At 36.8% G+C, this 25,773-nt stretch overlaps 1 protein-coding gene across 2 annotated transcripts in view; it reads right to left on the bottom strand.

The window, feature by feature from the left end:
• DST (dystonin) overlaps positions 1-25,773 on the bottom strand; it is a 313,178-nt gene that overhangs the window by 129,962 nt on the left and 157,443 nt on the right. The window contains exons 10-35 of one of the 2 annotated variants that reach the window (XM_082481488.1): positions 24,624-24,736; positions 24,382-24,488; positions 23,727-23,846; positions 23,300-23,395; positions 23,093-23,220; positions 20,080-20,173; positions 19,605-19,759; positions 18,273-18,735; positions 18,058-18,186; positions 17,786-17,863; positions 17,512-17,673; positions 17,305-17,409; positions 15,459-15,554; positions 14,027-14,152; positions 13,466-13,618; positions 13,059-13,213; positions 12,799-12,925; positions 11,462-11,645; positions 10,290-10,447; positions 9,781-9,959; positions 9,414-9,552; positions 8,394-8,587; positions 5,956-6,118; positions 5,180-5,263; positions 4,982-5,089; positions 4,138-4,236 (exon numbers count right to left, since the gene is read on the bottom strand). In XM_082481488.1, the coding sequence (XP_082337614.1) occupies positions 4,138-4,236; positions 4,982-5,089; positions 5,180-5,263; positions 5,956-6,118; positions 8,394-8,587; positions 9,414-9,552; positions 9,781-9,959; positions 10,290-10,447; positions 11,462-11,645; positions 12,799-12,925; positions 13,059-13,213; positions 13,466-13,618; positions 14,027-14,152; positions 15,459-15,554; positions 17,305-17,409; positions 17,512-17,673; positions 17,786-17,863; positions 18,058-18,186; positions 18,273-18,735; positions 19,605-19,759; positions 20,080-20,173; positions 23,093-23,220; positions 23,300-23,395; positions 23,727-23,846; positions 24,382-24,488; positions 24,624-24,736 (3,715 nt within the window). Of the gene's footprint in view, positions 1-964; positions 2,276-4,137; positions 4,237-4,981; positions 5,090-5,179; positions 5,264-5,955; positions 6,119-8,393; positions 8,588-9,413; positions 9,553-9,780; positions 9,960-10,289; positions 10,448-11,461; positions 11,646-12,798; positions 12,926-13,058; positions 13,214-13,465; positions 13,619-14,026; positions 14,153-15,458; positions 15,555-17,304; positions 17,410-17,511; positions 17,674-17,785; positions 17,864-18,057; positions 18,187-18,272; positions 18,736-19,604; positions 19,760-20,079; positions 20,174-23,092; positions 23,221-23,299; positions 23,396-23,726; positions 23,847-24,381; positions 24,489-24,623; positions 24,737-25,773 lie in introns of those variants that run through there. The other variant, XM_082481487.1, reaches the window with a different exon arrangement.

Raw genomic sequence — 25,773 nt, 5'->3', positions numbered from 1 at the left:
AGATGCATCAGCTCCAGAAAAAGTAGTATCTAAACCCCAGTACATCTACGCTCTGTAGTGCGTTCCACAGTCCCAATGCCTCCACTGGCTCAGCTGGGGCACTGGTAAGAGCACAGCTGCTCTGTGGTGTAGAAACAGTTAGAAGTATAAATATGGTAATTAGGAAAATCCTAGTGAAAACCAGTCAGGTAGTAGTCTCTGCATGTTGGCAGATCAAGGGAAACTCTTATAAGCAAGACGTGTATTCACACGTAATAACATGGTTGAAACCATACATACCTTGTCTTCATTAGCACTGTTATGGCTTTAGTTACCAAATGTGAGCTAATATGAGGTAAGAACACACCTACATTCTTATGATCATACAAACATGGCATGATGGGTAATTATAGCAACATTTTCAAATAAACAAAATGTTGGTTTAGTTAAAAATTACCAGATTTAGTTCATTTTTCATACGATATATGAAACTTATTTCCTAAAAGGCTAATGCAAAGGCAGCTTCTTCAGTTCCTCTCCATATTTTCCCTGTGTTACAATTTTGAACAGACCCCACTGGATACAAAATATATAAATTTGTTTTTTATCAGATCTCTTTTTATGCGCCCATAGGCACAAGATCTAATGTATTACACTTGAAGAACAGACACAGTCACGAACTATATCTTGTTAACTTTCATTATTTCTAATCAACGTGGCTGAGCATCAGCTGGGTGGAGAAAAGGATGATAATTAGATAGTAATATAAAATGAACAAAAATAAATGTCTAAGAACTTAAAAAACGTAAGTATCTCAAAATGCAAAGGAATTAGTATCATTAGCATATTCATTGTTTAAATTATGTTCAATCAACTTTAAATCACCTGACCTTGACATATTTTGAGATTCAAAAGTTGATTTAGATTGGTTTAGAATCATTCTTAAATTAACTGTTTCATTTGCATTGCATAAAAACTCTGGTACCTTAATAATAGTTGTGTTCCTTTTCTCTTCACTATCATTGTGTCTTTTTTTTTGCTTCTCTTTTTTTTCACGCGAGGCTTTGTTTCCTGTTTTCTTACAGAATATTTTCTGGAGTTCAGTGTTTTTTCCAGGTACCTTTGTGCTATGACCCTTATCTCTACTGTCCATTTCTGCAACTAGCAACAAATCTTTACGTTTCTGACCCTGTTCTGACCTGTGTTCTTCATTCTGCTTCTTCCCACTTATATTTATGTTGTCCAAGCCACAAATTTTACCCTGTGATATTTTCTTCTCACTTACTTTCTCACCGTGACTCAAAAGCTTTTTTGCTGATCCACATTTTGATAATGGAAAACAATCCTCTCCTCCAGAAATAATTTCTGAGAGGGCTATATTTGCATTTAAATCACCAGTATTTCCTACCAATTCAGTTCCTAAACTTGGATCACTCTGCACTGGTGACACTTCAAAATCTAATGGGTTAGATTCAGAGACTTTTACTGCATAATGTCTCTCTGAAACACGTCCTGAAGAAACAGCCAAAATTTCTCGTGTTATACTCTTGGCTTCATTTGGATTTAAATTTTTTTTTCCCAAGATTTCATTTTCTGCTATGAAGTAACTTTTATCCAGAGATGCTTTGTGCAGTTTGCTTGTATCCCTTTCAACACTACCAGAAACGCCTGGATTGCTCACAGATTGCAAATTTAACTTTGTTTTTCCACCTTGATTGTGCACTGCCAGCTTTTTGAAAGAGGATGCAACTTCCTCTAAAGGTGTTGCATCCCTTGCACCTGAAAGAGTCTCACCTATTTGACCATGCAATTGAAGCTCTCTGTCTTCAGAGTTTAAAGTATTATGGCTATTACATTCTGTAAAGCAGTGTTCTTTACACTGACATTTGAAATGAGTTCTTGGTGAAAAATGTTGCTGCTTGTAAGGGGCGACATCCAGGGCATGCCTTCCAGTTTTTGGAGTAACTTCATCTTTTTTCACTGTTAGCTCAAAATTAGTTTCTGATCGCATCTCACATTCTTCCTTTGTGGAAACATTGTTCCCTGCCTTTCTTGAACGCTTTTTTCTTGTGGCTTTGCGTATCATTTCCACTTCAGGCAATTTCATTGATACTGCCTCTGTTTTCTGTCTCTCTTCATTAACAATTTGCTCATTTAGCATTTCACCAGGATCATTATTCATACTCACACAGATCTCAGCTGAAACAAAACAATCTTTTCTACCATTTTCTTTACTTTGATTACCAAAACCCATTAAATTCTCTTGCTCTGTATATAGCTTATTTTCTCTGTTGCCATTAATGCAACTTTCCTGACCACTGAAATTTAAAAATTGCTTTAGTGTTCTATCAATTTTGATTTTATCACGTGTGTCTACATCTACTTTTCTTCTGTCAATTTCCAATTTATTTTCTGTGTGTTTAGGTTTACTGGAAGAGTTATGTTTTTGCAAATATTCCACATCCAGAGTGCTTTCATAAGGTGTGTTTTCCTCTCTGAATTCAACAGCTTCATTACATCCCAAACGTTGAAAGACTTCAGCTGACTTCACAGGTTGCTCGCGTTCACTCTCCTCTGGTAAGCTCTGAGCATGACAGCACATGGATTAAACTGAGATATCATGGAAAAGATCTTATTTTTTCCTTATTCTGTGCGTTCTGAATGCCATTACTGAAAGTTAGGAAGAAAGACTGGCACGGAAGAAAATCTTAGAACAATCACAGACTTCAGAGGTCTGATCCCACAAGAAAAAAAATATCATTCCTCCTTTGAAAAGGCTTATTCATTGCCTGATTTACTACCCTGATTACAAAGAAAAATCAAATCACTTTGAGACTGGAAACCTACTTAGGTTATCTTCAAAGAAGCTATCAAAAATTTAGAAGGTGGAGGAGGATGGAAGATTGGGGGTGTTTGATATCTAAAAAAGCAGTCCTGGAGATTCAGAGCAGACTGAAAACGTAAAAGATTCCATTTGCTCTTGAAGAACATGAAGCCTATCGGCATTCATGGGTTTCTTGATCCTTATTTCAATTCTTGTTCTTTGTTTCACTTTTTATCCTTGATACCATTAGCATTATTAGTCATACTAAATCCTCAGTTATAATGGCTACTTATGAATAAACATTATCTATTTCCATCTGTATGCTCCACCACTTCATGACGCACAGACACATGCTGTTAGTGTTACAGTTTGTCCAGAGGTATTCAACAGCAAGAAAAGCCAATAAAGAGAAAGCCAGCACCAGAATGATTTTTTTTTCCTGTAATAATAACATTAAAATTTATACCCTATGAGACTGTTCTCCAATCATGAGTAATTTACACAGGACTACATTTAATACAGGCACACTTAATTGCAGGACTACTTTTCATATGGGCATTATTTTAGAGATGTGCACTGTATATATTATACTAAAACACTGTAGTCCCTTAAGAATGACTATACAATCTCTTTCAGAGAGAAGCATTTCCAAAGAAAGTGAAGAATTTGAGAAAAATATTTTTAATTGTTTGGAAGGTTGATTCTGCAGCAAGCATGTATTTTGAGCAATTTGCCTGCTCAATTTCACTAACCTGCTCTCGTTAATAAGATTCAATGCTATGCATAAATAAAATTCTCTTTGACCCCAAGGAATCAATACAGTAGAAAGGTAGAAGGAAAAAAAAAATCTAAACGTGTCAAAGAAATGTAAGAAATTAATTAAGAGGGCACCGCATCTCCCTGTTTAAAGAACTCCCTTATATATTAAGTGGACCAGAATGCATACTATGGAATATTAAGGCCTACACAGGATATCAATGGTGCACGCACACTAAGTTTGCTCTCATCTTAATGTCTGCATTTATCCACAAGATCAAGCCCTAAAACATTAAAGCATTAAGATGTATGTAACTACATCTCCATCAGGATTTAGTGAATCATATGACCCTTCCAGCTGGAAGAACTGGTAAAATATATGGATGGTAGAGGATTTTGCTTATCTGAATGATAATGGTGTAATTTAACACTTCTACATTCCTATATAAAGTGCAGTATATAGGGAACTTTAGTCTTTCATATCTGCTGCTAACTTTGTGAGTAATTCCAACAGGTATGTTGCTCTTTGTTTGCCTAGCTGTTCTTATTGCTTGATTGGCTGCCAAGGGAAGACCTACCTCTTCCTCTTCCAGTCTTTTCAAAGAGTCACCTGCAAACTTAATGTATTGGATCATCAAGGTCACTAAGGCAGTATAACGAGTCCGTAAATCCATGAACTGCAGAGAAACAAGGTGCAAGGGAAAAGAGAGAGGGAAACACTCACATTAACTTTCAAAGTGAAAAACACTACTCTAGAATCTATCCCTATTTTGATTCCAAAATCCTGATTGTGGAATCCACAGTCCTAATTTTGATTCCAAAGTTGAATGCCATCAGCAGGTTTCACTCACACAAATAAATCCTAAGGATCTATGAAGAAATCCAAAGGAGAAGAAACAGAAGACAATGTTTTGACTTCATAGTCACTTGATTCTTCCCCCCAGTAAGAACAGGTTATGAGAGGGACAGACAAGCAGTGCCGGTCACTATTCCTCTCTCTAAGAGTTAGCCGGGAGACAGATTTCTCTTTCCCACCCAAATGAGGCTGTTTTGCCTTGGAATCTGTTCAAGTGTCCACATCTGGTAAGTTTTACCATAGCAATGATGAAAGCTCCCCCTGTTTACTCTGATCAAGATCCAGCCCAGAGGTAGTTCTAAACAGTTTTATTGAGGTACATTTCTCATATAGCTTTTTATAATTTGGGGGACTTTTGTTCACCAACAGCACTATACTGCCTCGTTACCTAAATACCGCATAATGACCATTATTTATCACATCATAAATCTATATAGAGAAAAAATAAACTCTCTGGGATTACCCTATTTCATCATTACTAAATTCTAAATCCCATTCTTGTGTTTACTCTGTTTTAAGCAAAGACTCAAAAAACTGTGTTGTCCTGACATAAGAAATCCATTTACCTCTTGAATAATGAAGTCTGATGAGCTCTGCATTCTTCGGCGTTTCACTGGAGATTTTTGTTGGGAGTCAACCATAGCTCTGTAGGTCATAGTCTGCAACTCATAGTCCTGTAAAAAGAGAAAATATACAAAAAGATCAGCATTCCACATAATACTGACACTAAAAAAAAAGATTCTGAGTGTAACATTATTTATTACCTTCACAGCAGCTGAGTATTGTTCTGAATACTTCTGGCATTCATCTATTTTGCTTTGTTTCATTTCAATCTCAGAAACCAGCATCTGTAAAACACAAATCTACATCTTCAGCTTAAAAGTGATTTTTTTTATTATTACTAGCATTTCTACTTTATCTAACATCATGACATTTACATAATATGCTCATTTCCATGTGTGTACAAGTAATTACATCCTCAAACCTGTGTCCTGGCTTTGTGAGACTTACACAAATAGTGAAAAAAACCTGCCAGGTTTATTAGCTGGTGAGTGAACTTAAAAAGAAATTAGGAATTGTCGTGGTTTAGGCCACAACATATATATACCACTTCATGCATATAATTTGTTATTCTGTCTCTTATTTAAGCTGTACTTCCTTCTTGCAAGAGAGAGTTATTGAATTTAGCTCTGCCTCCATGAAAATATTTCTACGTCCATAACTACCAAGAGCAGTACTGAATAAAAAATGATGTGATAAGGAGAACCCAGAATTGTAGGCACTCTCTAAGGTTTTGCTCTTCTTGCAGATTTGAAGACCAATACAACCTGATCTATAAAATGGCTATAATCTGCGAGTGATACATTAACAACGTTAGCTGTACTGTAAACATAAAAGCCGGTGAATATTTGGAATTTTACAATAAGGGCTGAGGGACACAAGCACTTCCTATCAAGAAATAAGACTGGGTTCAAAAGATACTTTAATTCTTTTTCAGTCATTAAAGCAGTGCTTTCCTACAATGAGATCCCTTTCATACCTTATGTTGGTTCAGCTGTTTAGCCAATGCTTTGCTATTTTCAGGATGGATTTCTTGAATCTTTCGCTGAGTATCTTCCACTTGTTGAATCCATGTGTCCAAAGAATTGTAAGTATCTTTGTAATACTTCAGAGATTTATTAATACCTTCTAAGTCACGCAACCTGATTTTATGTTAGAAGAGATGCCAAAGGAGAGAAGATGAAGATAAAAGTACAACACTAAAGCCAAATACAGCTTTAAAGGCTTCAGATGCCTTAGCTCTGCTATAGCTCACACTATAACATACCAAAATAACACTAACTAAACAGTAGATTAATTTCTCAACCATCAAGGTTCCCAGCTTCAAGAAACCTTTTCATTTGTCATAAGTGACACCCAGGAGAGATCCTACTACAGAAGAAATTCTGCATATAACCCTCATTAGTGAGCTAAACTGCTTGAAACTCCATGAGCACAGGAATCCCCAAACAAGAGGGAGGGCTCTGCAACAGCAATTAATTCTGTTATAAGAAAGGAGTCTATTTCAAATGTGACCTAAGTGAATCATGAAGGGAAAGAGCTGTACTGGAGGTTAAGTAGCAGTTCACTAGTCTGTGCCTCCCACAAAGCAACAGGAGTTACACTAACCACAAAAATTTTAAATATTCTAATGTGCAAAAGCAACTGATCCTGTTGGGCAAGTCAATTTGTAAATCATGGTTTTGACCTGGAAAAACAGTGGTGTCTATTTCTTGAAAGTGTTTTCCATACTGACAATACTGACAACGTTTCTTTCATGATCCTTATACTTCAAAGATCATACAAATACAACTAATCTAAAACACTGCACGATTAAGGATAAACATACTTAGTTACAACTTTTTATAGTCTGATTTGGAACGAATAGTTTGAATTGCACTAGTGTTGTTCTCTAGATGCTAAAAGAAGACTGAAAAAGAGCAAGCAAAGGAAACAAAATTGCTCAGGTTTCATACTTAAGCATATTTTAAAGCTAATAACCATGAAAAAGAGAAAGGATCATGATAACTGCAGCCAATATTTGTACATACTTTTTGGATAATGATCATCGGTGTCAAGCTGTTAGGAAGCAGCATAGTGAACATTTGCAGAAAGCAGCTTGTTTATGGCTACATGCTGCAACTACCACAATCTGTCCTATTTACACTAGAAGTCACTATGTATTAACTGTCATTTTTCAGCATATTCTATTCAGGATAAGGCCCTGAGAGGAAACCACGTGGTTCACATTTGCCCTCTGAAAAAATAAGGACACTTCAGTACCTCATGAAACTACTCTTTTATCATTTAAGTTCTGTCATGCTACCAGATGATGAAAAATCTGAGGTGGATTTAAAGCTAGCCATCCTGTAGTCAGCTGTAAATGAGTTAGCTTTTGCCCACCTCCCTTCTGACTTCTAGCAATGTTAAATAGAGACAACTAAATTAGTTAATTGCAAGTGAATAACTTCAGTATTACACCTGTACGGTTATTCGGTCCTTAAAAAAGGAAGACAAAAATGTGAAATGTTGTTGTGTGAAGTTTTACATGAAAAGAACTATCTTTGATGCTCTTGTTCAGGTTTGCTATAATGAAAAACTAAAGTAGATATTATAGGAAATAAATTCAGGCTGTATAGTACAGACTTCCTTAACTTGCTCATACTTTTTCCTTCAGACTCTATAGTTCTGTCTTCTTTCCACATAGGAAACAGAATTATAGAGACTGAAGGAAAAAATGTTTCCAGGAATGTCATGTATGGACGTCTCCTTCGGAATCACGGGTAGGTGTGCCCTGTTGTATCTGTACACCTGTGTAGGCATGTGCATTTGAGTAACATTCTCCAGTATCATCATGACAGTAATGCTGAAGGGCTGAATTTAGAGCAACATCCCAATTGGATATTGAGGCTGCATGAAAACAGTTGCACGCCAAAAGAAAATACTGGCACTTCACCAGAAGTTATTGTGACAAAATTATCACAGAAGTCAATGGAAGCTAAGGACTTCCAGATTTAGCACTTGAGTCATTAAAAGCAAGTTAACATGAATCTAATCACAACTGATGAATCAGCTCATCAGTTTAGCCTGTCAGAACTAATTATGTGGAGAAACAGATGGTATTTCCATAGGACAGCAAGCCAGTTCTGCAGGCTTTTTTTGGAAAGAAACAAGACAATTTATCTCTACTGTGTCCCAGTAAGTCATAAGTAAATAAAACTTCTATATCTTGTTAATCTTTTGGTGCTCAGTAGTAACAGACATTTCTTGCAGAAAAGTAAGACAACAATGTCAACAGCACAGAAAAGGTAAGAATCCTTGATCTTAGCACTTTTCACAAACTGATCAAAAAACTATTCTGATCTATTTTAATATTTCCTAAGAAACAACAAAACCAGCATAAAACATGAACAGATTATAATAAAAAATTATACAAACCTATTTTCAATTTGAGAATGAATGTTTTGCCACCTCTCGGCTAACTGATCAACTTTTTCTTTATGCCAGTCAAAGTCAAGATCACGTTCCTTGTGCATTTTAAACATCTGATCACTGATCATCTTTGCCTTCTGCAGTTCATCCTCTAAGGCATGGAACACTTGTCTTTTCTCATCTACTTCAGATCTCCATTGCTAGTATGTGATAAATGATAAATTGTAAATAACTCCTAAATTATGACACTATTTTATAAATTAGTATCTTACATGAGTAAAATATATAAATGAATAAATGAAGAATGTTTAAATTAATATTTTACTTCTGGTTGCTGAAACAATGGAATGGCACCAGAATGGGTCTGAAGCAACTAATTAGCTATGAACTGCAGAATAATTCTTAGCAACAGCATCCCCAACAACATATACGTCAAAACAGAGACAGCAAATTAACATGTTTATCTTATAAACTACAGCTTTCAAAAAAAAAATCCTTAGGTAGGTGCCAATCATTCTAACAAAAAAGCATAAGTAATAATTTGCAATATTAAAACGAGGTATATACAGCACACAAAAAATGCTGAACTTCAATCTTACCCTTTCTCAAAGACACCTGCCAAACCCCCTAGGAAACCCCGAGTAGTGTACCATAGCAGTAGCAGGAATGTTATTGTGACCACGTTTATATAACAACTTATTTATGTTATCTTAAGCATATGTTACCTTTTGAAGTGACAAAAAAAAAAAATAAGTCTTTCTGCAGCATTAACAAGTACCACTCTTGGAATTTCAGATACTGCAAGGCATTTCCTAACAGCAGAAACGAGCATGCAAACTATCCTAATGCTCCAAAGCTGTCATTTTTTTTCTGAGATGTCAATCCTAACACAGACTTTCGTACAAATACACAAGCCAACTTTTGATAGACTCTACAGTACAGCATAACCAAAATAGGTGTTGTAGGACAGATAATTTTCCTATCATTTTCTGATTTGCCCATGAAAAGGTACAAGCCAATTCTTACCTTTAATGTACCCATCAGATTTTCAATATTGTTTTTGTCAGCCGTTACTGCCTCTTCTTCACACAACTTAGTTTCATAGCGCTTTACTAACGATTCTGCATCTTGGGTGTTCTTCAGCACCAAATTTACAGTTTTTAATCTGAAAAACAGTAATCTCCTGTTAACTGAACCATCAATAACAACACTCAGAACACTTGTGTTTTTCAGCCTTTTCATGTCACAGGGTAGCCCTTTACACAACGTTAAAATATGTTAACTCCCTTTTCCCTGATCAGTATTATTCATACAAATATCTTTACTTTAAATTTATTTTTAAGAGAAAACTGTAAAGTAAAAAACATGAGATGGGAGATGGCCTATTACATACTTATCTATGTAAATGGAAGACATGGAATAAACTTGGTTCATGTTCTGAATAACAACATTGAGTTCAGAGCGCAGAGTGGGGACTGAAGGTGAACCAGCAGCTTGACTGAAAAACTCTTCGCATTTATCTGTGATGACTCCCAGGTCTTCCTTCAGTCGATCCAGTTCTTCCTTCAGTTTCTGTAAAATGAAAGGCGATTGACAGCGTGTTTACCTTACGTCAACCTCATGTATACTCTAAATATCATTATCAGTATGGGTCTGCTCTCCTTTGCTTGTTTCATGATGACACCATTAAACATTTTTAAAAAGGAACGTATGCATTAGAAGGAAACTAACAGAGCCGCCATTTATTGGCATCTTTTTTCTTACAAACACAAGCTTAATCTTTGACTCTTGTCTTTTCAAAATCCACTGCAAACTTTCCTGGCTACACTCAAAACGTCTGGATATATTTGTTTTAAAATAAAACTCTTTTCTTAGGTAAAATAGCCTTTCTCAAAGTCTAACCTCTTGCTCTGAAATCCTAGATACACTTTCCTCGGGATCATCCCTTTCCATTGGGGTTCGGATCTGTCGTATTAACCGCTCTTCACAACTCTCCAGCTGAAGTCTGATATTTCTAACTTCGGAGATGTACAGATTGTAAATAGATTCTTCCTGCTCCTCTGTTGAAAGAAACAAGGCACATGTTCACAAACAAAGCCATCCATCATATTATTTCCACAATGTCTTCCTACTAAACACTTTATGAAGTCACCATTCTACAGGTCTTTTCATGACTGGATGAAATCCTATCAGTTTCCATTTGAATTTTTGGCTATAAGGCAAATGTTAGGAACTTTTAAATTTTAGCCATTATTAGATCACCACCTTACAAGTGAAAAATTAGCATACCTCTTTGATCGTTCATCCCAACCACAAGCATCGCCCCTTATGCAGAAACTGCTGAACACAGTGACTGACTTTTCAGTCAGATATAATAGTACAGTAGTTCAGGCATAATAGTACAGTAGATCTCCAGGGTTTGTGTTTGGTTTTGTTTGTTTTTTTTTTTTAAAAAAAAATCCTCTCTTTCAGACATACAGGGCAATACACCTTTCCTTAAGTATAGTAAACTATGCTAATGTAGTAATCAGCTTTGCACTACTATATTTCTTTAAGTCATTAGCTACTTGACAGTAAATCAGAGCAGATATTTTAAGCTTTCTGTTCTTATTGTATTTAAAACCAGAGTTAAGAGAGAAATAACTACAGCATTCTGTGGAACTAGGAAAACATCTAGGACACGTTTCTTGCCTTAACAGTGTGTTCTAATTCTGTTACAAACTCAACCAAGTAATTGAGTTGCATTTCCAACATTCAAAACTAAACAGTGAGTTGTAGTGCACAGAATAAATTCTTGGGTGTAAAATTTTTGTAGCGCTCTATATTTAACACATCAATATTTCTACATAGGTTAATATATACAAAGTTAAAAAACTTAGAGCTTCTGTAGAATGTAATTGTTTGCATTGTTAAAATGATGACTCTCTACCTGTTCAGAAGAAGTGAGGCATTAACAATATCAACATGAAAAAATGGATAATTTACCAGAGTTTGTATTCGGAGACAGAAGTTTTACAAAGAACTACAATGTCTCTCATGAGGGCATCTTTCTACGCTTATCAGCAGAGCTTTACCTCTTTCTGCAGATTTCAGAAGCTCTTGATAGTATTGCTTGCAAACATTAACTTCCCTTTCCAGCTGTGCTGTATCAGAGCTTGTAAAGATTTTGGACTCCTGGCTATCCTCCACAAAATCATCAAAGCGGGACTGCAAATTGCTTAGAACCTGCTGATGTTCACCTGGCAACATCGTCTTTATCTGCAACAGATTATAAACCCAAGGCACAGTCAGCAACGATGCATCACCCACACAGTTCCCTGTAACGCTTTTTATCAAAAAGCAGTATTGATCAATTACTAAGATGGTAAAGTCAAAGAATCGAGGTCCTGAAACCTTGCTGCTCCTCGGCTGGAGTCCACTTGACAGGTACCAGCATAACAGCTGATAGTTTACACTCACTATAGAATCTTTTTCCATCTTTAATGCCAGTAATGTAGGATTGTCTTAACACAGCCCATCAGACACCATTTCTCCATCTAATGCCACGTAGCAACAAACACGAAGCCAGCAAGAGCCACAGAAGTAGGGACACTTCAAGAATTATCTCAGATTCCTTCTTTTCAACAGCAACAGTGGGACATTAGGAGTGAAAACGTTGTTTTGGGTATTACAAGTAGTATTCCAACAGTTTGTAGACAGATATACACTAATGTCATATAATTAACTATTATGTTAAATAGTGTTATGCTACACATCTTCAGTGATCTCACACTGTTATAGCCAGACAGAATAGTATTTTGATCTATATCACTGTATCATTTCTGACAAAATAATCCTAATTAGCTACTCAACATTTCAAGTTACAGATGTGTAAGAATGAAAAAAATGCATTACGGAGGAATGAGTGTTCAGCTGCCTTCAGCTTGAAAGACTAAATGTCACTTCGCCGTTATTCCATTGTTAGTAAGAAGTTGCAACCATAAGGAAATAATGGGGGTTTTCATGAAGATCAACCTTAGCCTAATGAAGCAAATGTCCTCAGATATCTTCAACATAAATGTAGAAGGTAAATTCTTCCAGAAAAAAAGTCAGATTTAGTCACTGTTCAATTGCTTTCAAGAGATCCTGTCCCTCTGCTGACAACAGGAGACTAGAGAGATTAGCGCAATAAGGCTACAGGTAGTGTTCAGAATACAACCTCTCTGCTCCTTCCCCAGATGCCTCTGTGTAAAGGCTACTCAGATCAAGGCCGGACGTTGCACTGGCCACTGCCAGCTATTCCCACACGGAAGATGGGATTTTTGCAGCAATCTCTTTGCTGCAAATTGTTGATTATACAGTATTTCTGGGAAGTGTAGCCTACCACTTCCCAGCAAATGACTAAGAGGCTCTTGCTAGACATAGCACATACCGAGGCAACATTCCCAGCTCGAACAGCTTCAATTTCATTTGTCAGGTAATGCCAGGACACCACACTTTTCATGTTTAGATGTGACTCGTGCCAAAGGGCCAGAACATTCTGAAATTGCTGTTCAATCCTGAAACATAGAAAGACTCCAACTTTAGATGAAAGTAACACATGAAAAGGGAAAAAAAGTTAGACATTATTTTAACCCAAGCTTCATATAAATGAATTTTAAAAGAAAATGGGTGTTTTTGTTTCATCCCTACCTGTTGGCTGTATCTATTGCTTCTTTGTTTGGTGGAGGAACTGTAAAGCATACAGATGGAACCATAGCCTCATTACCACTCGGGCTAATGACTTTCCATTTAGCACGATGGGAGTTGTTTGCTAATACACACTCGTCATCTTTGTAAATAGTTATCTAGTATTAACAGAAAAGCAGAATAATTTAATGAGCTAAGCATTACACAATCCTTTTAGAAAGCACTTCTGCAAATGGTGTCAACAAATAAGCAACAGAACAACAAAAACAGTGTTCAACACGAGGATTTGCTCTTATTTACTAGGGTGGAAGAAATTTAGAGCCTAGTGTTCTCCAGGAACATGGTAATTAATGAAACTTCAGCTGAATTCTCACGTTTGTAATTGATTTGAGTAAATTCAAGTTTCTAACCTCAATTTGTCTATAGTCACAGATGGCTTTAATTGGGATGGATGTTTTGAGTATACAGTCAGGGTTCCTTGGCTTCAGCTGAATTATTGCCTTTGCTCTCCCCACAAGGCCTGCTACTGTGCTCTTATACTGCAAGAGTTGTTCTTTTTCTTCCTAAAACAGTTAAGAAAAGAACACATCGTAAGAGATGGCCAGAATACAATGCTGCTTCTTTGATCCTGTTAAAGCTTTTCTTTTCCTGACTCATTTTACTGTGTTCCTTAAAAGTAACACATTTTACAAGAACAAAGCATCTTTCTGAAGTCACTGGTTTCCCACAACATCTGATATTGTAAAAACAAAGAAATAAATAAAAATGTATTTTAAGGGTATGAAAAACAGTCATTATACATGGAGAGATGCAATTATTTAATTATAAGTTCTAAAAACCAAATCTTCGTTTTGTATTCCTTCACTTCAAAGGAGTAATTTTAACACACCTTTTTTATATCCAATATATTTATAATCTACACATTTCTTGTTTAATTGTAACTCACATTAATAGGATCCTTGCATTCTTACCATAGACTCCTGGACAAGGTCTTCCAGCCTATGAAGGCTGCTTGTTCTGTCACAACTGTATTTTCGGTATATGGTATCTTTCAAATTCTTTAAATATTCCATGGCTTCTTTGGCATCACTGAAAAACTAGGATAAGAGAAAAATCTGGTTTACTTTTAAACAACCTAAAAAGTATACAAACAGCTACACTATAAAGTCTTCTTTAAGTGCTGTCTTTTTAAAAATAATCTTTTCTAGTAGCTTGAAGTGACCACTGTACCACACAACACTGTTTGTGATCTTATGTCTAAATGTACTGTTCAAGAAAGCACACGTTGTAACACAGTTACTCTCGGTGCTATTTACATGCAAAATTAATACAGCAGTTATTGAACTTTGGTTAATTACTGTTCCTGCAATGGAAAAATTTTCTGAAGTGATTCTTGCTTGCCTGAGAATTACAATTACTTGTATATATAAAGAACAGACAAAGCCTACAAACTGTAGCAAACTGGCTCCAAACTTCAGCAAGCACACTGGAGCAAACATTTTGTGCAGGAGGGGAAGTGAGCTGCCAAACTTGGCAGTTCTGCACAGGCATCTGCACCTCCAAACTACAGTCCTGGTTAAGAACGATTCGGAAGGGAAATGTCCTGTGATAATCCTCACTCCATTCTGTCCCTCAAACCTCATTTCTCAAATCCAGATTTCCCATTTCTTCCCCCTACCACTAGGAGCCCAAATCGCTCAACTTTGTCTTCTCCAGTGTCCATTTCCTAACTTTGGGCTCTCACCCTTCTCATCTGAATGTCACCCCCCTTCCTCTTCAACCACCCGACCAAGCCAGAAGACACTAAGGACTAATCTTTACAATTTAAATGTAAAAAAAAAAAAAAGAGTAGTTCTCCTCAAGAAACAAAAACTCTTAAATCTTCGATCCTCAAGTGTGTAATTGAGTACTGCATCATTTGCTGAGTATGTAAACAGGGGATAATCAGAAAGGTGTTTCATTGGATGTGTCTGCTCTCAGGGTGTCCTCTGCTCCATTTATTATCCATGCTGTACGTTCCATTTCTATTTGGGTAGTCCTGGAAAAAACACCCAGAAAATGTTCTACCTTGGCCATCACAAACCACCCTCCACTCTACATCATCCACAAAAGCTGTATTGACGGCAGTTGTGTATGACAGGGAGAGAACACGGCTTCGTTCTCAGAGTCTCTACTTGAAGCTGCAGCGCTATGAAAAAACGTCAGGCCAGATTTCCATCTGCTGTGAACTGATATAACTGTAGTGAAGACAATGCAGGTGTGGTAACACTGCGGAAGCATGGCTCATTATCTAATGACTGCACATGACAAATGTCAATTCTACAACTACTGAGAGACAGCAACTAGCACTTTCAGTGGAACTTTTTTGCTATGGTCCTAACTTAAAACGTGTCACATTCTTACCTCAAAATATGCAGCATTTTCTCTCAAATGTTGCTCAACACAGTGACAGAGCTGAAGAATCCAGCTCCATTGTGTCTGCATTGCAGCTCTGTAGGCCTTTAAAGGAGACGAGATTTTACAAAATGAAATTAAAATTAAAACATGCATACATTTCCAGAATTTAGGAATCATAGAAGTAATGTAGCAAACACAAACATCTAAACCTAACCTCTTCATCAAACAAAAGCAAGCTGCAGCAAGGAAAATTCCAATTAGACATGAGAAAAATCCTATTGCTACAGCACAGTCAAACATCAAAAAACTCACCCAGAGAAGCTGTGAAATCACCACATCCTCGGGCAAGTTCAGTATTCAGCCAAGCAAAGCCCTGACACTGCTTTAAGCCGGGGCTGGACTACATCTCCTGAGGTTCCCCCAGTCTAGGCTAGTCTATGATTCTGAAGCTCTATTTACTCATTCCAAATAGCTGGATTCTTCCTTGGATACAAATTAGATATTAAAGTAACACTGAATGCACAATAAAAATAATTAATCAGGACTCGCTGCAATGCGTAATTTTGTGTAACAGCTGCACATGAATTTAAAAAACATGACCCTACTCGAATGGTGCCCGTCCAGTGCCATCACTAAAGATGCACTGCACGAGTGTTCACCAGCAGAGGGTACTCTAGACTTTGTGAAATCAGCCAAAGGTCTCAATTTTTCAATTCCGTATGATTATCGGGGAATTCCTAAGAGCTTTTCTATTGGCTTAAATGAATTTCAAACTGATGCATTAATGCATAGATTCTTCTGTAAAAAAGGCATAAATTTCTTTTTTTATTTTCTTTTTAAATGTCCTAATATAGCATTATTGCAGACATCATAACCTGCATAGTCACTGTGATGGCCTGGTTTCATAACAAGTACCTTTAATATATTCATATATTAATTATATTATACTGACAAGAACCTATTAGAACAGCATATACTTTTAAAGAATAGAATTCACCACATTAGTACCTAAAGTCATTTATTATTCAAAGTAAGCGTTATGAGAAGAAAGGAAGGGAGCCAGTTTTCTTCATGTTTCCAATTTATGCAGATATAAACACACTGAGCTAAAGAACCATAAAAATCCATCCTCTCTGTTTTCATTCTTATATAATAAACCAGCTTTTTATTGTTTCCATTTTTACCACCCACTGTCTGTATTTGCTCTTTTCTTGAAGATCTACAGGGAAAAGCATTTTACATTCTCTTTTGAAAACTCATGACTCTACAACAGCTACAATAAATTTTCTGTAAACTGTTTACCTGTAATACAGAACTTGATTCAAGCCTGGTAAATCACATCACCTGGTCAGATTTTTAACATCCAAACAAGTTCCATAATTCACTGACAACAAAGTTCTGAAATCAACCCTAAACCATAATAGCAACTCGTACATACAGCAAGCGACTAGAAAAGCTCTACTGAAACTTCTTTCAATCCAACAGGAGAGAAATAACCTAAGGACTGTTCTGTGCCCTCAGTTTGCCAATGCAATTTGTATCAATAACTCTAGAAGCTGCATGTGTGACCAGAAATGTCTGTACGGACCAACTCTGGAAATTTTCATTTTAGACTTTAGGGGGATTTTATCTAAGCAACCCAAGACATAACCATAACTTTACAGAAGTGCTTTTACTTTTTGGAAACTGGAAGATAGATACAACAGAGATGCCAAAGAGGAAAAAAAAAGGCCCCATTATTCAGAGTCTTGTTGTTTAATTTCCTGTGAGTTACCACTTCCTTTCTTTTCTCCCCAAATCTATTAAATCACAAAATTATTTTCATGTTTGTGTGCTGTTTTTACTAACTTACCTCAATGGTTAGCCTCGCTGGGTGATTTTCAAGAAGCAATTGCTCGGCTATTTCTTGTACCGATTTAATAACTTCTTCTTTTTGATCAAGCTCTCTCATTAACTCCTTTTTTTCCAGACAAAAAAAAAGATAGAGAAGTTTCAGAAATCTCTTAAATTCTTAAAGATAATTTAATTATTCCCTCTGGATTATGCTAGCAATACATACTGCATGGTATTCCTTTTTTCTTGTTATATTGGGGTTTCTTTCACTCCAGTCATATGCAACCTCTTCCTCTTCTTTTTCATTCAGCCATATCAGCTCTCTAGTAGCACGAGACACAAAATTGTGAAGAGTATCTAGATGCCTTTCCTGATTTCTCGATGTGTTCTTTATTAAAAAGAAAAAAAAAGATTTACAAAAATCAGAATTTAAACCTCATCCCTTATCAAAGATGATGTACACTGAAAAGCTGAACATTGAAGAGGTATGACAAACTTACCAAGAGTTTTGAATACTGACTCTCCAGTTTGTGCAATTTTTCTGCATAACTGAGTTTAAGAGGGGCAGTCATTTGGATCTGTATTTGGTATACGAGGTCAAAAGACAACAAAAAGGTTAGATATGTTAAACCATTAGATCTCCTGATTTCATGACATGTCATCTAGAGGTCAGAAGTAAAAGTAAAGAAGACCGTGAAACCCATTCTAAAATTCAACATATGGGTCACCCAGTAAGAAAGTAACCAAAGAAATAAAAAATGTGGTGCCGTACCTCACTGATTTTAGCTTCTTTAAGGCTGGATTCAAATTCCTCAATAGCTTTGTGGACATTTTTGTGATTTTCTAAATGGCTTTCAACACTTGGTAAATCTGAACCCCATTCTGCTCGATCAAGTTGCACCTTACAAGCAAGAAGGAAAATCAGCCACGATCTACAAGGAGTAAACATAATAATTAAAAGCAGACTGTTTCTGTAAAAATTGCTACCTGCATTTCTTCCACCCAGCTCAATAGGTCCTGGACAAATTTCATGTTAACCTCCTCTTCTGTTAAATTCTGATCCACAAAAGCTGATTTCATAAGAGGTTTTCTGATTTGCATCAGTTTGAGTGTTTGCAGAGTCCCACTGTCTACTCCTGTCACATAGCTTTGAATTAACCGTGGTGGGATGCCTGGTGCGTAAGCAGGAGTGATGGTTGGTGTCAATCTGGAAGTAAGACCTGATGAAAGGCTAGATGTCAAGCTGGAAGAAGTCAAAGTAGGTGTTAAACCTTGGGTCATTGCAGCATTTAATTCAGGGGTTAAGTTTGTTGTAAATCCTGAGTTTAAGCTTTCAGTTATTCCTGATATCATCAGCTTTGTCTGCTCTGTTGTCAGTGCATGCCCCTTGTTGTACACGGAAGAACATTCGGTCCGTATGGCTATCAGTTCATCACGAAGTTTTGCGACTCTATTAAAATAAAAGAAAATAAATAAATAAAATCATTTCAATCAATGCTTATGATTAAGGTTTATTATGCTGAACTGAATAGCAGTATGAAATCACATGATCTCTTACACTTCAGTTGTTCGTAAATATTAATAAATAAGCATTTGTATCAGAAAGTATAGGGTATGTCACCTTACACTTCTATAAATACAGAAAATAGATGCAGAAATCGGGCAATGACCAGAAAATCAGCACGATATGGGCACTAGCATGCGCCATACACAATTCCAGGGAACAGTCAGCAAAGCAGAAATCTTACAAGATACTACATGTTGCAGTAGATCAAACACTTGCAGTTCACTGCCAAGGAGCTGTTTTGTGCTTGATCTCACCCACTCCAGGATGAATCCTGAAAAACTTTGGAGCCACTTCTTAAAAAGATTGAATTATGCCATTTAAATGCATCTTTCTGCTAAGACCGTACACACTGCCACATATAAGCTAATGTTACCACACTTATTACCTGTTAAGGCATCTACAGCTATCACCAGAAATCTCGCTTCCATTTTTAAAATCAAAGTTAGTGAATTTTAAAAGCATTTTTGGTGCAATAGAAAAAGCCAACATCTTTACACTCAGATATCTAGTAAACAATACACATGTAAGTCAGATTCTGGTTGATTACTTCATTTTCGCAGATGAGTACAAACAGCTCCTTCTGTCTTCAACAACATTTGTGGGCAATGTACCCACCAGAATAGCTGATAATCTTTATTTGGTTGCCCAGTGACAGGTTGCGAAGTTTATTCATAAAGATTTGAAAATGTTGTCCATAGTGGGTATCCATATTTGGGACATTTATTTATTCATATAAATACACTGTAAAGTACCTCTGCACAAGCTGGTCTGCCTGATAGTATTTTCCATCAATAAGAATTTGGGCATCAATCACTTGCTGGCGGAGAAGGTTCTCAGATTCAAGAAGATATCCAGCTAACTCTGCTTCATGTTGGAACTGGAGCCCTGACTCTAATCGCTTGGTGTCCTGAATAAATAAGAGAAAGCCATTAAGCCCAGCAGCTAAATCAGAGAGAGATGAGCTGTAAGAAAGCCTAAGATTTTTCTAAAAACTACTGGTCTTGAAACAATTGTGAAGCATTTTATCTAACTAGTGACAAAAAAAATATCTAACAGAATTTAGTCTAGAATTTGTTGAAGAAATGCTAAAGTAAAAATAACAGCACAACAAAAATAAAAGTAGCAGCTGTTAAGTATGGACTAAAAAATCCTAAAGATTTTTTTTTTTTAAAAGTAGCCATTCCATTGCAGTAAGTTCATGAACACAGACAACACTGACTAACTTACAGATTGCAGAGCATTCCGGGCAAGTATTAGTTTGTCCTCACAGCTCCGGCTGTCCCGCTGAATTCTGTTTGCAATCTGCTGCAGTATTTCCAGCCTAGGTGATGCCAAAGTATTTCAGAAAAATTAGTAAGTATTAACATTATCTATATTTACTAGACATGTTGCATGACTTTAAAAACAAACAAACAAGCCAACAGCATCTAACACAAAGCACAAATATATATGCAAGTTACCTGTTTCCTTCTAAGGTGCCATTACCAAAGCTTATACAAGATTTAATCAGTGTGGGACCACAATTAACAGAAAGGAAATTCTCATTAGAATCAACACTGGTTCGAGCACTAGTACTGTTGCTAAACAGTGAATCACTGCTATGATAGCTATAACTACTGCTATTCATTTTTACATCCAGAGCACGGTCCTTCTGGCTGTTTACATTTGCTGAAAAATGAAAAGATAAAACTCCTACAAAATGTACAGCTCCTAGGGATGAAATTTCACTACTGGCTTTTGAAACACCTAGCACTCCTCCTTTAAATAGGCTTCAGTATGCATATTCAAAACCCAGCAATTAATATTCTGCCAGCTCTTCAAAGGATTTTACCTGAGGCTATGTACGCTACCTTGCTTTTGGCTTCCCTACCTTGCATTAAAGCTTTGCAAGTACAGACTAGGCAGCAACATTAGGGCGTCTCTAGGAAACAGGCGTGCCAAATATTTTATTTAAGTGTCACTAAATGTCTATAAGCCAAATAAGAACTTAAAGAAGTCTTTGCAGTGTTTCTCAGACTCTTCAATGAAAAGTTTCAAAAAGGAGTGAAGTGAGAACTCAATGCTCCACAGTACGGTACAAAACACCTCTAGATTGGGCTGACTCCTTTTCCTTCACATGGAACTGCACAATAAACCTGGGGGAATATCATGGTTAATCAGCTCATAACAATTTAATTTGAGACACCTGTACACCATCTAACCCACTGTCATTACTCCACTGTCCAAGTATGCACATTTACTAACTAATCTGTCCTTCTGCAAATTTCCTGTCAACTTCTTCCACATTCAGAGCTAATTGCTTCTTGCTGTTTTGACCACAAAACAAGTAAGAAAAATCTGATCATTGCCCTTAAGTTTAAGCTTTAAGTCAGAATTTGGGTTAGGGGTGACTTTTTCAGTATTAAAAGCAGGGGGTGCTTTCAGGATCTCCTGAAAACCACACCCACACCATAACTTGACTGTTTTTACGCAGAACAGCATAGCACAGGCATAGACACACCCCTGCAGTAATGCCAAACTCAGCTAGTTTTGCAAACTAGAGCTCAGTTTGGCACTCTCCTCACTGACATCATATTAATTTTGATCCCATACACCAGTCTGGCCACACGTTGTATATTTGTGTTGATACTCTCAGATGCATCCACGAGACTTGCAAACAAAGTTTTAGTACTTGCCAAATTTCAGTATTAGCTGAGGTAACGTTTTTGCCACAACCAAATCCCACTCCAGGAGCTGTATCAACAACTCATATTAGCGAGATGCACTCATAACCAATACAAGAAACATGGATCAAGTTCTTGTGTCCAGATCAACCGACAACTTTAATTTGCTCACTAAGAATCACTTAATCAACTTTTAGCTCTCATTTTACAGTGACCACCACACATAGTGACCACCACGATAAGATCCGTCACTTTAAGTGTGTTTACTAACCCGGAAATACGGGAAGGAGTTTATGTTTATGTTTGTCTACCTGTGCTCAGTCCATCTGAATAAGAAAGAAATAAACTAATGTCATTTATACACATTCTCAACAAAGATAATGCAGCTTTCTGCAAATATGAATTTGCCTTTTGGCGAAGGGTGGCACTAACTTTGCTTTTGGCAGGTCAGGACAGATTAACCTACAAGATCTAGCAGGCTGTATTTCTTTCGCTGCTTTCCAGTGTCCTGCTCTGCATGGTGGGGACAACTTTCTATTTCTCTGAAGGAACTTCTTTCACAGCAGGATGCTGTGAATCAACACCTCCAATTGAATCTGCCATTTCCATCATGCTCTGGCTTTTGTAAGCATGACACATATTTAATCGACTCTGACTGTCTTTGGAATCTTCTCTTGCTAAAATCTGTCTTTCTGAGGACTTCCTACACAATGGTCTGGATTCTTCACACCTAATTTCAAGTACCTAAACCAGAGAGAATGATCACCCTATTGTTACCAGAAAGTCAGTGCCAGGATTCTCTAGAAAGCGATTCAGATCTTAGGTGTCTCCCTTGGATGCTTAAAGTTAAGCAGAATGAATCCAGACCCAGGTATCTATATCTACCTCCAAGTAGAAGCCCAAAGAATCATTTAACTTAAGAGTTAAATAAAATGGGGGTATTTAATTAATGAATGTATAGCAACTGTGTCTGCCACAGAACTCAAAAGAGGTACCATTATAAAGCAGAAATGCTCAAAGACTGCATCAAGATTTTAAACATGCCCAGTATGTTACTAGTGACGTACAAAACAGTGTCACACATTCTACTGCCATGGAAGACTACTCTACGCTTTGCACATCTAAACGCTTTGTGTGCTCTTGACTACAACCAACTTTTAAACAACCTCAGAACGAGATGTTAGCCCACAATGCTGCTCACCAAGTGAAAGATACATTTCATGTAAAGGATGAGGATGTTGCTTATATGAAATCAAGGCCAAATCAGAGTGCAAAGTGATATGAACCTAGCTCTGACTAACTGTACAAAGAAGGTGGTTATATATCTGTTTAAGTGCTTTGATGATCTGAGGCACAAACACTATTCATCGTGATCTTCTGAGACCACCCAAGTTAGTTATATCTGGACCTGCTTTATGAAGTAGGTAAAGAACTCGAGGCCTTGAACAAAGGCAGGATTACTTGATCTAGAAAAACAATGTAGGTGTTATCATGGAGGAAGACATTTACAATTTTCAATACAGGTTAAAATAACAGGAAATATATTAACCAAGCCTGTCAAACATTCACTAGTGTACCTCTCCACTTCAGGCCGAAGGGTCTTCTCTCTTTCCAGCATGGCAACAATAAGCTTTCCCCATTCCTTTTCTATATCATTTGGATGATAGCCTTGAGGAAGCTTGATGCGTCCAAATTCTATCCAGACCTTAACAATTCATACATATTTGTTATTTTAAGCCACAGAAAGAGAACTTCTATATATTTCAATGCATGTTAAGACTTACCTCTAGCAGTTTATACAGACGTTTAATTTTTGATTTATCTGTCTCCTTTGGTGGAATTTCTGTTTCTTTAAACTGTAAATATTGATTATAAAGTGCCTACAGAAACATAAAAACCATCATCAACTTTTGTTTACAGTCAATGTAACCTTACTCTCTAAACCCTCTCCTAATATCCTTCGTAAGCTTATGTTCTCATACTGTTCTACTTGAGTTCTATAAAAAATGATCAGCGGCAAGCTAAATATTTGCTTTTGATTGTTCATATGTTAGTAACTTATTTATTGTTCTTTGAAAAGGTTAAGGAGTAGTACTGTTCTACAGTTGATTTGATTGTATAAATCAACAAGCACTTCATTTGTTCAAGCATGCTTTCAGTCAGTGAGATAAAGTGTCATTCCAACAAGGAGTTTAAGACGCCACACCTCACCTTCAATTCCACAGGATTGTTGGGAAAGGTTCTGTCAGACATTATCGTGACATGGTGTCTGATCCACTGCATGAGGTAGTTCACCATATTCTGATATTCAACCCATTTGACTTCAACATCCTACCAAAGCACAACCCAAATTACAGATCAGAAAAAAAATCATCTGAGAGCTCATTTTTGCTTTATCTTTGAAGTCTGAGGTCTTGACACACATAGAAAAGAGATTTCTAAACCCTGCAATTCTGAAACAATATACTTGCTCATTATAGCTCACTTAAATATACGATTTCAGTCTTCAGTTTTGGTCCCAAATAATTCCACAGAAAACACAAAATTTTCTAGTTTAATAAACTTAAAATTGATAATAATCAGAGAGGCACAACCTCTAGGCACAACCATGACTGAAGAGTAAGAACTTTGACTCTATCTTTCTCCAGCTTCAGGTATATTGTTTTTAGTTAAGCTCTTTGCATGAATATTTTCATGTCCAGAACATGACATAGCTGCTAAGCCTCTAAAATCTCAACCTAGAAAATCATGTCAAAGAGAAGTGTGACAGCAGCCCTACGGAAGATCCAGCTAACATTCTGGAGCTGAAACCAAGAATCGTATTAATGAAGCTCAGACACTGCACAAGGATTTTTCTCCTACTTACATTTGCACCAATGCCTTCACCACCTTCTGGTACTTTGGGAAATGCATCATAAAGTGATGACACATAAGTTATTACTGACTTCTCATCAGGTGAGGAAACATCAACATCTAAAAGAGCAAGACAGAGCAGCGCTTTATCACGTAGTTGTAAGAATGCCCACAAATACGCTACAACCTGCAGGCAGATTGGATTTTATTTTAATGTTAGGGTTTTTGCAACAAAGCCCTTTGCAGCTATCTTACCTTCAGGATCCAGAAGTCTGGCAACACCAAGTTTTTCTGCTACAAAAAAAGCATGTTCTAAATTTGCAAGGTTGCTTTGAACAGCAACGGTATTCATGTCTATCAGGTCCGGCCTGTCAAATAAAAACAGTAACACTTGATTACAACTCTTTACCGGTTTTCAATCACTGCTGTATTAGTAAATCAAACCAAGAGCCTGGATGGATACAGCAACAAAGTTTTCATTAAAAAAGGATTTCATTAAAATCATGTGAACAAGCTGAGGTCAGTGCTAACTGATAAACACAAGCAGCAGGTAACTACAACACTATCAGTTTTTCTTTATCTACAAGCCAAAGTTTCTAGCCATCCCTTATATATATATATCTTTATTTTCTTATGCATATTTATTCATGTGCATTGCCATTGTATTATCATGCCTTGTCTTTTTCACTGCCCTTGAGGAGGTTAAACTCACTTTTCTCTTAGGACTCATTTACGTGAGGAACTTCATTTCTACTGCCTTTACAAGTTTTTAGTCATTCTGCATCAAACCCTTCAGCACATGTCAAAACCCATACAGAAACAAGTTCAGTCACAAAAATATCACTTTAACTTGGAAGACAAGTATTCTTACTGGGCTTTAAAGAAGACTTGTTCAAACTGCATTGAAGCCCTGCTTTCAGATACACATTGCTGTCAGTTGTCTTGTAGAAAGCACTCAGCCCCATGCACGTACACCCTCACACCTTCATCCTGCTAAACTCCACTGCCAGCCACAAAACTCCTGTTTTCACTTGTCTTAAGCCAATCTTGCCTATAAACATTTTTAAGGCCCATAAGTATTATCCTGTACCAACATCACTACTTTAATGTTTTAAATTAATGTAAAACTTTAAAATTAATATTGTCCTTTAGGTTCGCTATGTGGTGCTTGGCTTTTAGATCTTGCAGTTCTCGGGGCAGAATGTTACTGTCTGCTTCCTTCACCACCGGGAATCCTCTTAGCCATAACAACTAAAAGGAAGGAGGGATTTTCAAAGATCCTGAGCAAAAACTTATCCCACTGAAGTCAGCTAGAGTCACAAGGCTCTGAAACCTTTGCTACTGAAATCCTACGCTACTGAAAACCAGACCCACACTGAAAAAACCTAAACCAAAACCCCAGAAG

This window comes from Vanellus vanellus (genome assembly GCF_965231255.1).
Source record: "Vanellus vanellus genome assembly, chromosome: 3".
Taxonomy (NCBI): Eukaryota; Metazoa; Chordata; class Aves; order Charadriiformes; family Charadriidae; genus Vanellus; species Vanellus vanellus.
The sequence above is the reverse complement of the archived record's forward strand: the minus strand, read 5'-3'. Positions and strand labels throughout refer to the sequence as shown.